General features: G+C 50.1%; 3 protein-coding genes and 1 pseudogene across 5 annotated transcripts; all 4 read right to left on the bottom strand.

Annotated features, from left to right (window-relative positions):
- Window positions 1-193: 193 nt before the first annotated feature.
- On the bottom strand, window positions 194-1655 carry H2AX (H2A.X variant histone). The gene is made up of 2 exons (XM_069468839.1): window positions 643-1655; window positions 194-441 (listed from the first exon to the last, which is right to left on the bottom strand). Exon 1 carries the CDS (start codon window positions 1592-1594, stop codon window positions 1163-1165), a length of 432 nt encoding a protein of 143 aa, XP_069324940.1. The 5' UTR covers window positions 1595-1655; the 3' UTR covers window positions 194-441; window positions 643-1162.
- A 601-nt stretch (window positions 1656-2256) lies between these two features.
- On the bottom strand, window positions 2257-3030 carry LOC138383776 (splicing factor U2AF 35 kDa subunit-like). The gene has a single exon (XM_069468838.1). The coding sequence runs from the start codon at window positions 3025-3027 to the stop codon at window positions 2323-2325; it is 705 nt and encodes a 234-aa protein (XP_069324939.1). The 5' UTR covers window positions 3028-3030; the 3' UTR covers window positions 2257-2322.
- Window positions 3031-3670: 640 nt separating this feature from the next.
- On the bottom strand, window positions 3671-9526 carry DPAGT1 (dolichyl-phosphate N-acetylglucosaminephosphotransferase 1). Of its 3 annotated transcripts, none has more exons than XM_069468836.1 (9): window positions 9450-9526; window positions 8841-9122; window positions 8365-8485; window positions 7978-8191; window positions 7608-7754; window positions 5588-5672; window positions 5041-5229; window positions 4623-4710; window positions 3671-4456 (listed from the first exon to the last, which is right to left on the bottom strand). In XM_069468836.1, exons 2-9 carry the CDS (start codon window positions 8999-9001, stop codon window positions 4157-4159), a joined length of 1305 nt encoding a protein of 434 aa, XP_069324937.1. In that variant the 5' UTR covers window positions 9002-9122; window positions 9450-9526; the 3' UTR covers window positions 3671-4156. The 3 variants fall into 3 exon arrangements, with proteins under 3 accessions (XP_069324937.1, XP_069324936.1, XP_069324938.1); XM_069468837.1 differs by lacking the exon at window positions 9450-9526 and having other exon boundaries at window positions 3676-4222; window positions 4301-4456; window positions 8841-9191; XM_069468835.1 differs by lacking the exon at window positions 9450-9526 and having other exon boundaries at window positions 8841-9179.
- On the bottom strand, window positions 6002-6384 carry LOC138383773 (heat shock factor-binding protein 1 pseudogene; annotated as a pseudogene).
- Window positions 9527-12457: the final 2931 nt, after the last annotated feature.

The following is a 12457-nucleotide window of genomic DNA, read 5'->3' as shown; positions in this document are numbered from 1 at the left end:
ACGCAGTCATCAATCCTACAACTTTAGCAAAATGAAAACAGAAAGACTGTTCATTTTAAAAAAAACAATCCTTTAATAAAATTAGTCCATCTAAAACTCCCCAATACCTAAAGTTCTAGTCTTGGATGGGTTAGCTGCAAAATTCCAGTTCAGAAGCCAATAGAGGCTCAGTCCAGACAGGGATTAACCGACTTGTGCTGGTATCTAGGTGCTTGGATTTGCTGAGTTGAGTTGCTGGAAGGGCAATGGGGCAGAGTAGGTAGGCCCCATAGGCCTGGCTGCCAGTGTTTCAGCGAAAACACAACTGCCGTCCACACAGCCAGCTGTGAAGCCGACCTGCAGGCCTTTGCCCTCCCCCAAACGTCTTCCTAGGAGGCAGTCCTCTCTGGAGGAATGGTGTTCGTATTACCAAGCGTCTGGTCTTGGCCACACCGCACAGGCCTATGAATGAAGATGGAGGGAGATCTGATGTGAAAGGCCTGGGACTTTGGCAGCAAAGGGGGCAGCAAATCAAAATAAGCGATCCATTTCTCTCCCACCAAAGCTTGGAAATCAACAGTCACATCTGAAAAGTTCCGGACTAAGCACCAAGCTGGAGAAGTAGCAGACGACCAGGGTGCAGCTGCCGAGGCACTCACTCACCTTCAGGGTCGCCGGCCTTCTCGGCCTCGGCTGCCCTCTCCGCGCTACCCCAGAGCGGAACGCCTTGTCTTCCAGAGGGTGCGGCTGCCTCCCCGCAGCCCATCAGCAATTCTGAGGATGGGGCGGCGGAGTCACGAGCGCCAAGGCGGGCAGGTGCTGCGCCCCCAGCCGCCTCGCGGCCCCCGGGAGAGCGCCCGAGAGACCCCGAGCCCTCCCTCCGAAGGCGGCCGGCCCGCGCCCCTCCCGGCAGATAGGAGAGGACCCGAGGCCCCTGAGCGCCGCGGCCCGGGCGGGAGGCCGACGCGACATGCCGTGCAGGGAAAGGGGAGGCGCGGGGGCGGGAGGCCGGGCGGCGGCAGCGCGCGAGGGGTGGGGAGCCGGGCGCCGCGGCCCGCCCGTCCCGAGGCCCGACGTGGCTCAGCTCTTCCCGTGAGGGCGGTGGTGGCCCTTAAAAGGGCCTTTGTGGTGGCATGGGGAGGGCTGGGCGGCCGGGAGCAGCCGGCAGCGGCGAGGGCACCCCTCAATACTCCTGAGAGGCCTGGGTGGCCTTCTTGCCGCCCGCGGGCGCCTTCGGCCCCACGGTGGCGCTGGTCTTCTTGGGCAGCAGCACGGCCTGGATGTTGGGCAAGACGCCTCCCTGGGCAATCGTCACGCCGCCCAGCAGCTTGTTGAGCTCCTCGTCGTTGCGGATGGCCAGCTGGAGGTGGCGGGGGATGATCCGCGTCTTCTTGTTGTCGCGGGCCGCGTTGCCCGCCAGCTCCAGGATCTCGGCCGTGAGGTACTCGAGCACCGCCGCCAAGTACACAGGAGCGCCGGCGCCGACCCGCTCGGCGTAGTGGCCCCTCCGCAGCAGCCGGTGCACGCGTCCCACGGGGAACTGGAGACCGGCGCGCGACGAGCGCGACTTGGCCTTAGCGCGGGCCTTGCCGCCGGTCTTGCCGCGGCCCGACATGTTGCGCGAGGTAGACGGGTGAAGAAGAATGCCTCAAAGAGACAACCGAAAAGACACACGCCACGACCCAACTGCCGCCGCGCGCGCGCGCGCCGCAGGGCCTCCCTTATAAGCCTCCAGGCACACCTCCGCGTCCTCCTGATTGGCTCTTTTCTCTAATACCCGCCTCTGGTTGGTTGCCGTTAACCCTTCGGTGTCGCGCTACGCCTGTGGGAACGCGCCCCCCGATTGGTCGAATTTGAAAACCTTTTGCCCGGGGAAAAAGGCGAGCAGGAGAGGTAGCGCGCAGACGGCCAAACGCCCCCTGATGTAGCCAATCCTTGCAAAGCGCGCGAGATTTAAACACTACAGCCAGCGACCAGACCCGGAAGATAAAAGGGGTGGAGTCTGAAGCCACCTAGCCGGCCTCTGGGAAATCTATGCTGGCCTAGGACTTTTTTTTTTTTTTTTTTTTTACTGTATCACTACAAATTTTATTCAGAAGCCATCTTTGTGAGTTTTTTTTATTTTTTTTTTCTATTTATTTTTATTTTTTTTTCATTTTTCTATTTTTTTATGTGTGTGTGTGTGTATATATATATAGATAGATAGATAGATATATTTTTGGGTGGGGATTAAACCCAGGGCCTCGTGCATGCCATTTTTTTTGTTTTAAATTCCCATCATAAACCTGTTTGGACAATCAACTACAACCCTTTCTAGCAGACGTAAGGTAAAAATGGCTCGGCTCAGAATCGCCCAGATCTTTCACGGTCTCGAGATCGTCTCCTGTTGCGCTCCCGTCCCCCTCCGCCGCCACCACGACCACGGTCTCTAGACCGAGAACGACGCTCCCGGGACCGGGACCCCGATCTATGCGTCTTGCGCCGGCGCCCATACAGCTCGCGCCGCAGTTCTCTGGAAATGGGCTTCAAGTGCATGAAGTTACAGAAGCCGCCCCGCGTACACTCCCCCATCTCATACTGGCGGCAGCAGGCCTCTCTGAAGTCAGTCACCGGCGAGAGCTCAGCGTGGATCGGCTGTCCGTTGAACCAACGGTTATTCAAGTCAATCACAGCCTTTTCTGCGTCTTCCTCACGGCGAAACTTGACGTACACGTTCCCCACCAGGTGGTCTCCCAGGTTATCACAGACGTTCATCTCCTCAACTTCCCCATACTTCTCCTCCATTTCTGTAAAAACTTCCTCAAAAAACTCATCATAGTGCTCCTGCATCTCAACATCGGTCACAGCACAGCGCAGCCCGTCAGCAGGCTGGGAAGAGTTTTGAGGGTTACGGTAAATGTTCAAAAGGGCAATGGTCTGGCTAAAGGTCGGTTTATTGTGCAGCCGAGAGCACCGGTCTCCGTGACGACACGCTCCGATTTTGAAATAAAATGAACAATTGACTTTGTCTTTCTCGGTGCCGAAGATGGAAGCCAAGTACTCAGCCATTTGCCACCCCGCCACTGCGTAGGCCGCCGACGCTACCACTACAGCCGACCCCGCCGGAGCTCTCGGAAGAAGACACGCGGACGCGACGTTCTCCCCGCCCCTGACGTGGCAGCGCTACCCAATCCGGCGCGGCGCTCCCTGCGTAGGGGCGGGGCGTAGTGCGCAGGAGGCCCCCCGCCTAAGTTCTTTGCGGGCCTGGGCGGCCGCGGGCGCACTAGCCCTGAGGCTCCTCCGCCCAACGCTGGGAGCACTACAGTGCAGGCATTCCGCTCCCGGGTGGGTCCTGTCGCCTTAAAAGCTGGCCTAGGATTTTTAAAGGATTTACTACAACTACCTCTGCCTCCCGTTCCAGGTCTGGTCACTCCCCACTCCCTCCTCCTATCTGGCAAAGCAAGAGTGAAAAAGGGAAGAAATGAGATTCCATGAAAGTTCAGTCCCATGCCAGAGAACAGAATAACTCCAGTCTTATGGCCCTCCATACCACCTAAAGTGTCAGGATTTTAATATTTATTCAACATGTTCTGTCTGGTTTCTCTTCTCTTCTTGCTAGAAGGAACCTGATGGGGCAGATAGGCATCCTCTTGGAGGAGGTACCCTCACCAACCCTTCCAATCTACCCTAAAATGCCTATATAGGAAATATACCTACAGGAACAACAATAAGAAAAAGATAACACTTTATTGTCACCATTGGGAGCACCTGGCCCCCTGGTCTGCTCTTACTAATCAGAACACTTAATTTATAGTCAAATGTGAAGTCACTTTGAAGCCTGATGTCCCTACCCCTAGCCCAGGTTCTACCCCAAGGCCCAGCATATTCCTTGAGAATCAGGGCTCTGAAATTTGACATGTGGATAACTACATAAAAGCTGCTGTATCCCATCTTATGAGGCTGCAAAGATGGGACGGAAAAGGAGAGAGTGGCAAGTTGGAGAAAGCCATAGGCAAAATTCAATCAGTAGTCAATAGAGGGCAACAAAGGCCCAGAATGTCAATAATCACAAGGGAAGGAAAATGCTGAGAACGAAATCTGGTGGAGTATGAAGAGCAGAAGAGGCCTGGGCCAGGAGGCAGTCTTGGTACAGAGAGGAACCCTGGAGACTGTGAGGTACGGGTAATGATCAGGGGACTCAGACATCATAGAAGAGTCGGACAAGCTGGTATCGAATGGAGAAGGTGACAGCACTGCCCAGGATCTGCAAGGAGAAATGGACTGGAGTAAGAACCATGAAGAAAAGGAGACAAGGAAGTGTAAACCCTATCCCCAACCTCACCTGCAGCAGCAGCAGGAGCAATGTGAGGTTTCTCTCATGTATGGGCCCAAAGACTTTAAGTAGCAAGTTGATGAGGGTCATGTTGTTACACTCGGTGAATTCACCATCCTCATTCTCACTCTGGCGCACTGTCACTAGCCGGAGGCTCTCTGCTACCTGGAGGGGCCAGAGGTGAAGAGAACTTCAGTTAATACCTATGCTTTAGGAATGGAGATCTGCTTAATGCTTCCAAGCACCCCTTGGATGTGATGCAGGCCTAGGTTCCCCATTCCCCAAGTTCAAGATGGTAACCTAGGGCCTTACCTCCTTGTTACCCTGTTACCTTTAGAATAAAGGTGCCCAAAAAAGAGAGGCTCTTGGTCTTGAACTTGGAATAGCTCATCTCCAGTTTGCCTGTCTTGATATTGAGTCTGCGGGCAGGGGGGAAGATAGCTGCATGTGACTGGGCCACTACTCAAACAACTCTCCTCTTTGTGGTTAATTAATAGGAAGAGGACTGAATGTGGAGTCAACCTGAGATCTATTTCTGGCTCTGCTGCTTAATACTGTGTGATTAGAATGGCTGTGAACATTAATTGAGATTATGTAAATAAACGTGCTTAGTAAGTTATAAAGGGCTACCCAGATGGAAATAGGCCTTCTTTGGGCCCACTCCTTTTACACAGCAAATATAGGCTGGCTTTAGATGTCCCAAGTGAAAAGGTTATCATGATGTCCCTTTCAAGTCCCAAAGCAGCTACCTGGGCACACGGTGGCGAGGGCAGGGGATGATATGCAGGAGCTGAGGCAGTGAGTAGAGGAAGTTGAACACCTGGGGCATGAAGAAGAGTAGCATGGTCTTGCTGAAGTGTCCCAAGATGCCCACCACGGCAAAGGTCATGCCAGCAAAGTAACAGAAGGTATCTCCCACAAACACCCGTGATGGGTACCTGTGTGGGGGAGAGGATCTGAGCTAGTGGCAAGAGGCCTTACCAGTGCTTTCTCTCACATCACACTCTGGGCTGTTGCCTAACCCTGACCCTAGTTCTGACTCAGAGACTCCAGCTGTCCTAGCAACTATGCAGGATCGCAGGCCCTGAATTCATCTATTCCTTGGGGCTCCACAGCATTCGTCTCCAATTACTGCTGGGTAGAGAGCAATGTCAGAATACTACCAACTGAAGACCCAGAAAACACTCAACACAGGTATGCACAGTTTCAGCCTCTCCAGCAGGAAGTGGGTTATGATCAGGACCATCTTTGCCACATGTTCAGATAGTTGTCCCCCTTGTCCACAGGCCTACTTACCAGTTATGGTAGAGCAATCCCAAAGTGGTGAAAAAAAAGGGTATCATGAAGTAGAGGGAAAAAACATGATCATCCCGATAATCACCTTTGGAAGCAAAGCAAAAAAAAAAGAAGGCAAAGTTAATACCCACTTCCCCTGCAGACCTGGGTCTTATTTTTGCCTGTCTCTAAGTTCTGTCCTCAGCTGTATCATCCACCTCATCCAAGTCACTTTCAAGAACTCAGTACCCCTTTTATGTGACCCAGGCAAATTCCTTTAGTGTCACCCAGGCTTCTTTCTTCTTTCTTTTTTTTTTTTGATAGGAACCACCAAAGATTTAGTGTTTAATAATTAATAGCACAACTGACCAAGATGCAAGATGTGAAGATACCATGTTCAAGAAACTGGGGGAGAAATCACTCTATAAACTATATAGTATGTGATAAGAATGGACATTTTATAATATAAAACCTGTCTACACATAGTAGTTAGCTGCAAAAAGCCATTCAGTCTTCTCTTGGCTTGGAAAGATGGTATTCCAGATTTCAGTATAAATTATTAGCAAACTTCAACTCTTTTGTGTGGCAGGTATCTTGTTTTCACCTTCCAGTTCCTTCCACTCCAGCCTGTGTCATGAGGTCTGCGATGTTTCTCTCCAGATCATCAGTGCGACTACTCATATCGTCAATTCTTCCAATGATCTGGTCAGACATGGTCTGAAATTTATCTTGCATCTGCTGCAGGAGTATCTGCACTACTGTGGTGAGATATTGCATGGTCTCGGGGTCAGTCTCAGCCATCTCCCTGGTTCCCAGCTCGGCGGTGATGCCTCAAGCCATCACCTGGACTTCCGTTTGTCTGTGCAGATATGCCCCGCCCCCAAGCTTCTTTCATGAAGCTTTCTTAAGCTAGTTACTGTCTTAAATTTGGTTTAGACCATTCTGACCTAGGTTTGAATACCACCTTTACTTCCTAGCTGTGTGACCTTGATCATGACACATTTTACTTTCCTAAACCTCAGTTTTCTTATCTGTAAAACAGGGCTAATGATAATACCTGCCACATAAAGCCATTACAAGATTTAAATAAAATAATGTTTAGAAAGTGCTCAGCTTTAATAAGCACTTGTTGATGTCCATCAGCCAAAGACCAGTAGAAACACAGCTATAGTCAAAGCTACATTTACTAACTCGTAACAAGGGAGACTTCAAAAACCACACACCACGAGAAATCACAGTATGCCTCAGTAGGAGGGTATTAGGAGGGGCTTGTTGTAAGGTTTGTTTTGGATAATTTTGGGGAGGGTGTAATAAAGTACAGTTTTGCTCTGGACTGGGTGCTATCAGAAAGCAGGACTAATTCTATTACTGAACATCTTAACTTTTATCTAGGAAGTAGGAGGAACTGAGATGTTATTGGAAAGAAGCAAGTGTCTCTCACGTTAACTCTCACGTTAACAAAATGATCTTGATCATTTTGTGGGTTGCTCGCTGTTCTTACGGTTTTGTCTGTGCTGACATTATGGAGGGAGGGGGTCTGGTTTTTGTCTTGCTCCATCACAGTCACTCTGTGTTGTTTAATGTTGGGGTTCTGTGAAATTGTCAATGTTCAATAAGAACAGATCATGGCCTAGCTAGTGCCAATTCAGCTATAAATGACACGTCTGCTTTTTTTTTTCTTTCTTTTTTTTTTTTTTAGGTGTGAGATCTCAGTCTGTCACCCAGACTGAAGTACAATGGCATGACCATAGCTCCCTGCAGCCTCCTGGGCTCAAGCAAACCTCCTGCCTCAGCCTCCCAAAGAACTGGGATTATAGGCACAAGGCACCACGCCTGACTTGGGGCTGCTATTTTTATTTCTCACTTTTAATAATCTTCATTGTTACTTGTAAAGTAAATATATCTATATGTAAAATATCTATATGTAAATATATAATTATCTTCCATATGGCTTTTTTTTTCTGAATTCCCCAAGGCCATATGTCAGGCAACTCCCTTAACACTCAGATTTTTCTCTCTCCCCACCCCCAATCCCACCTACCTTCCAGCTCCACCAAGTTGAAGACAATGATGGAAGCAGAAATGACTAGTGACTGGCCAGCCTCTAGGCCATTAATTCCTGCTAGGATATTGATGGCATTGGTACAGAACACTGCCAGCAGCCCCATGTAGACATAGTACAGGATTCCTGGGGGGAGACAGAGAGAAGGAGAATTTAAGAATTTGAGAAAAGCAGTAAGGACAGGGGGCAGGATGAAGGGCCACCAGTAAGGATATAAGAAGACACAGGGACAGAACAAGGACACTTGGAGGAGATGTGGAGCACCAGGAAGGGTACTCTGCTGGATATCTCAGGGGTGAGGGTATGCTGAAATAGGTGCCATGGGGGCAGCAGTGGCAGGGCTACTTACCCAAGTCCAGATGCAGGCCAAGAATCGGGCGGAAGGGCTTGGGTACCACAATGGTTGTATTGCCAAAGTTGGTGAAATAGACCATGAGGAGAGGTAGTGAGGCAGCTGTGGGCAGCAGCAGCTTATGGCGCCAGCGCAGATTCAGTACATCATCCGCAAAGCCCAGGAAAATCATGCAGCAGATGGCAAGGAGGGCACCTATCAGGGCCACAAACTGGGGGAGGCTCGGGCAGGTCATGACTCAAGTCTACTCCCATTCCACCTTTCAAGAAATTCTGTCTTTTCAGACCATTCCTCAGCCCCTCCTCCCAAGCCCAAATAACCCCAGCTCTCTCAGGTACCGTCCAGGCCCCAGACACAGGCAACCATCCCCACTAGCTCACTTACTTCATGGTGAGGGAATGCTTTACACTGCTCCTTCACAAAGCAGTTCAGGAAGGGGAAAGGGATGAAGCAGAAGAGGATGATAAGGAAAACAGCACCGCTGATCACTCCCTGGGACTCTGGGCTGTAGCCCACCAACAAGGGCGTGCAGGGGGAAGAAAAAGGGGGCGTGGTCACTGACTAGTGTAGGCATTACAATCACCAAAAAAACTCATTCCCAGTTTTTTACTGTGGGGGATGGCAAGGGGGGGCGGAAGGAGAGCACCACTGCTGGAGTCCCTGATACACCCAAGGGTCCCCCAACTATTCCTTCCCTAATACTAACCAGTTCTGCCCATCACCTCTCAGAGTCCCGGGTTGCCTGGGTTAGCTCTGGGGCTCCACACACGCGTTGTCAAGCACCCCAGTCCCCGTCCCTGCCCTGCCCACTCCTTCCTCAGCCCCTGTTGCCCACCCGGCACCCGTGTGCCGCTGCTCACATCTGCTGCCGGCCGGATTTGTTGAGGTCCTGACCACAGAGGCGCGCGGCGATGAAGTGGCCACGGAAGGCCGGGATGAGGGTGAGTGTGGCCACAAATCCCAGCAGCGAGCCGATCAAGTTCACCAGCAGCGGTAGCGGCAACTCCGGGAAGGCCCACATGCTGGCCAGCCAGGGGCCCCGCTCCGCCGCCTCCTCAGCTAACAGCCAAGCTGGGCAGCAGTCCTAAGGTCTCAGCAATAAGGAGTGGCCACTCCTACAGGCAGGCTCTTCTCACACCAGCCTAAGCAAAACCAGACAGTTTTGACTTGAGCCGCCCTCGGGACCTCCGAGAGCCTCTAGAAAGCAACCTCCCCTCTGCCCTGCTGCACCTGCCTACCCACTGTTTCCGCCCGGATCTTGTTCGCAGAGCAACTATCGCTGCGAAGAGCGGCGGTCGCCATTTTTAATATGGGCACTAGAGTTGGGACGGAAGTGTTATTTTAAACTTCATCTTTGTTTGAGAGTAGAGTTATCACGAGAATGTTGGAAAGGCAATTAAAGAAAGCCAAACAAGAGCAGATATTTTTCTAATATTACATTAAAGAAGTACAGCCCAGAGCGGTCATACCCTTTGCCCAGTTCCAAGATGAGCGCCTCCTTGTACCACGTGTCGGACACCGCTCACACTCAGGTTGCACGTTGGGTTTAGCTCCGTACGCCTCCGCAGGTGACGTTTAAAGGAACATTACCCCGCGCTGAATCTGGGAAGCCACCGGAGCTGGGAAACGGCTACTGGAAGCCTGGGGGAGGGCAGGAGGGATGAAGGTGTGGAGCCGCATCTGCTCCTTGTAGGAAACCTGTTGCCGACGTAGTCGGAAGCCAAGGAAAACACAACTCGGTTCCCGGAAACGCAGCTAGAATTTGGAAGGATGATGTAAATTCTAAAGCGCAGACTCTTGAAAAGCACCTTCCACTCTGTTTCCTTGTCCTTCATCCAGGTATTTTTTTTCTCAACATCCTACCCACCTTTTGCCTCCACTGCAGCAGTTAGTTGCTGGGCAACCCAGCGCGGCTCTTCCTCACGGAAGGGACTGGGAGTGCCCTCAGGTCTTGGATTTAAATTGGGACTTCAGCTTGGCCCTGGATCACTACTTTGTGCCAAGTTCTCAAAACGAGATGTAGGCTGAGGCGTTGGAAAGAGCTAAGGAGGCAGGAGAACCAGACGGACACCTGGCTTCCTGATTTCTTCCTCCAGGTGACCATGCCTTTTGCTTGGCTCTGTTGCCCTGCAGGTAACAGTTCATAAGCGTCTTCTCTTTCATTCTTCCACAGGCTTTTAGGGGGCATATGATTTCCATTCCTCAGAGAGGAAATCACCACCTGAGAGGTTAGGAGAGGCCTGGAATAAGCTTGGCACTTTGTCCACAAATATGGCATGTTCCAGGAGTCAGAGTCAGGTTAACGCCTTTTAGGCCAAAGACAGTCTCTTCTTTCTCTCAAAACCAGGTGTGAAATGTCTTTTCTACTTGAAGATGGCTCTAATTAACAACAAAAACCCAGATATGTATAAAATACATAAACATATATATATATAATCTCTGTAATTTGCTTGACAGGGTTCCACCAAATTTTCAGTACTTATTATCCCACCGGCATTGTTTTTCTGTGTGTGTGTTGGGGGGTGTTGTGTGTGCCCATGCATGCCCTTCTTAGACTGGAAACTCCCTGGAGGCAAGTGTTTTCTGTTCCATAGGGTATTCCTTGGGGCAAGGAACACACAGATATCTGTGTGCAAAGCATCATGACACATAATGAGTCTGAGTCTAAAAGAGGTACTGAGGGCAATAGGTGCACATGGAGGGAACAGTTCTGACCAGGGAAAGAGAGAGGGTCTTGAGGAAGAGTAGTATCTCAAAAGATTTCAGTAGGTGGTAAGAGTGGAAGGGCCTTCCAAATGGGGAGAGTGAGATGCCAGAAGCAGGTGGAAAGGAGGAGCTTGTGGGATCCCCAGAGCAGGCAGCCACAAGTTATTAATATCTTGTTGATCAGGAGCATGCCAAGACTCTCTGGAGGTCTGAGAGACAGTCTGTCTCTATTTCCTTTTTTTTTATTAGGAGGGCAATCCTAATCTTCCTTCCCAGTCTGGCATTGGGAAGCTTTGTCTCTTTCTTCTCCAGAGATCATTAGCCCTCCCCACCACTACCCTCCTGCCCCCAAGAGAGTAGGAGGAAGGACATGATCAAAGACAAGACACTAGGGATTCATCATCCACGTTTACATGTTACCATCAGAAAATGGTTACTAGGATACTTGTCACATAATCTGAATATTTTGTTCCCATGGTGGTAAATGCCCAGTTGACTGTCAGATTAATCATAGGGAGAAACAAACAAACACATGACTATTGGCCTTACCTGAAATTTTATGCCTTTCCTGGTAAAAGTTCAAAGCATTTGCCTGAACACTGAAGCAGGCCCTAGCACTCACAGATTAGCTGTTAATGGCTCTGGGTTGAGCAGACAATGTCTGAGATGCATGTCTCCTCTCAGTTAACCCTGAGTGCCTCCAGTAAGCAAGGCCAATCCACTATTATGTCTGATTGCCAGACAAAGCCTATCCTAAAAGTGTTTCACAGTGCCTAAAAACACTATCAAACAGCTCCGTACAGTCAGGATCCTATCTGTGGCCCCGTCCAGGCAGCTGAGTCACCCTTTTTCCTTTTCTTCCAACCTTTCCCCTTTCAGTCAAGCAAAAGTTGTTAGTTGAAAGCAGGTCCCAGGATCTCCCATTCCATTGGGATGACATGACTGATTTTTCAAAATATAGAAACAATATAGAAATTCTTAGTGTACATTTGAATATTTTCTGCTAGACTTCTTATTCTTAAAATTACAAAGAATTTGCTAATCCCTACTATGTGCATAGGAAACCCTTAGGTACTGTGAGAGACACAAAGTGATATAAATGCAGTTGGCTTGGCCAGGCGCGGTGCTTCACGCCTGTAATCCTAACACTCTGGGAGGCTGAGGCGGGTGGATCGTTTGAACTCAGGAGTTCGAGACCAGCCTGAACAAGAGCGAGACCCCGACTCTACTAAAAATAGAAAGAAATTAGCCGGGCATGGTGGCGCATGCCTGTAGTCCAAGCTACTCCGGAGGCTGAGGCAGGTGGATCGCTGGAGCCCAGGAGTTTGAGGTTGCTGTGAGCTAGGCTGATGCCACGGCACTCTAGCCTGAGGAACAGAGTGAGACTCTGTCTCATAAATAAATAAATACAGTTGCTTGTCCCCAAGGAATCTACTTCATATTTAAAATACCTTGTTTGAATATGAGGGAAGAGAGGTGAGTGAGACATGGTCCCCACTCTTAGGCAGCTTTCCGATGAGTGGAAAAAACAGACATATAAACAACCAGCTAGACCCTAAAGCAGAATGAAATAAGTGCTAGAGGTCTAAGTAACAGCTGAAAGATTGGAAGGACTAACTAGGGAAACTCATATAAAACTGAATTGTGAAACAGGATCTTGCAGCATAGGACCAAGTGCTCAGTGGAGGAGTTGACAGAATAAATCCAAGAACTCAGAGAACTGAGATCCTTGTTTGCTCTGAGGGTTCCTGAAGAGGGATTCTTGGAGGAG

The sequence above is a fragment of the Eulemur rufifrons genome, chromosome 6 (genome assembly GCF_041146395.1).
Source record: "Eulemur rufifrons isolate Redbay chromosome 6, OSU_ERuf_1, whole genome shotgun sequence".
Classification (NCBI taxonomy): domain Eukaryota; kingdom Metazoa; phylum Chordata; class Mammalia; order Primates; family Lemuridae; genus Eulemur; species Eulemur rufifrons.
Note: the sequence above shows the minus strand (reverse complement) of the source record. Positions and strands in the feature narration are given on the sequence as shown.

Coding starts and splice junctions, on each gene's coding strand:
- H2AX (XM_069468839.1), bottom strand. CDS start 1,594: ATGTCGGGCCGCGGCAAGACCGGCGGCAAGGCCCGCGCTAAGGCCAAG.
- LOC138383776 (XM_069468838.1), bottom strand. CDS start 3,027: ATGGCTGAGTACTTGGCTTCCATCTTCGGCACCGAGAAAGACAAAGTC.
- DPAGT1 (XM_069468836.1), bottom strand. CDS start 9,001: ATGTGGGCCTTCCCGGAGTTGCCGCTACCGCTGCTGGTGAACTTGATC. Junction 5,673..7,607: donor CAACTTGGTGGAGCTGGAAG/GTAGGTGGGATT, acceptor TTGCTTCCAAAG/GTGATTATCGGGATGATCAT. Junction 4,711..5,040: donor CCTCGCCACCGTGTGCCCAG/GTAGCTGCTTTG, acceptor CCCTGCCCGCAG/ACTCAATATCAAGACAGGCA.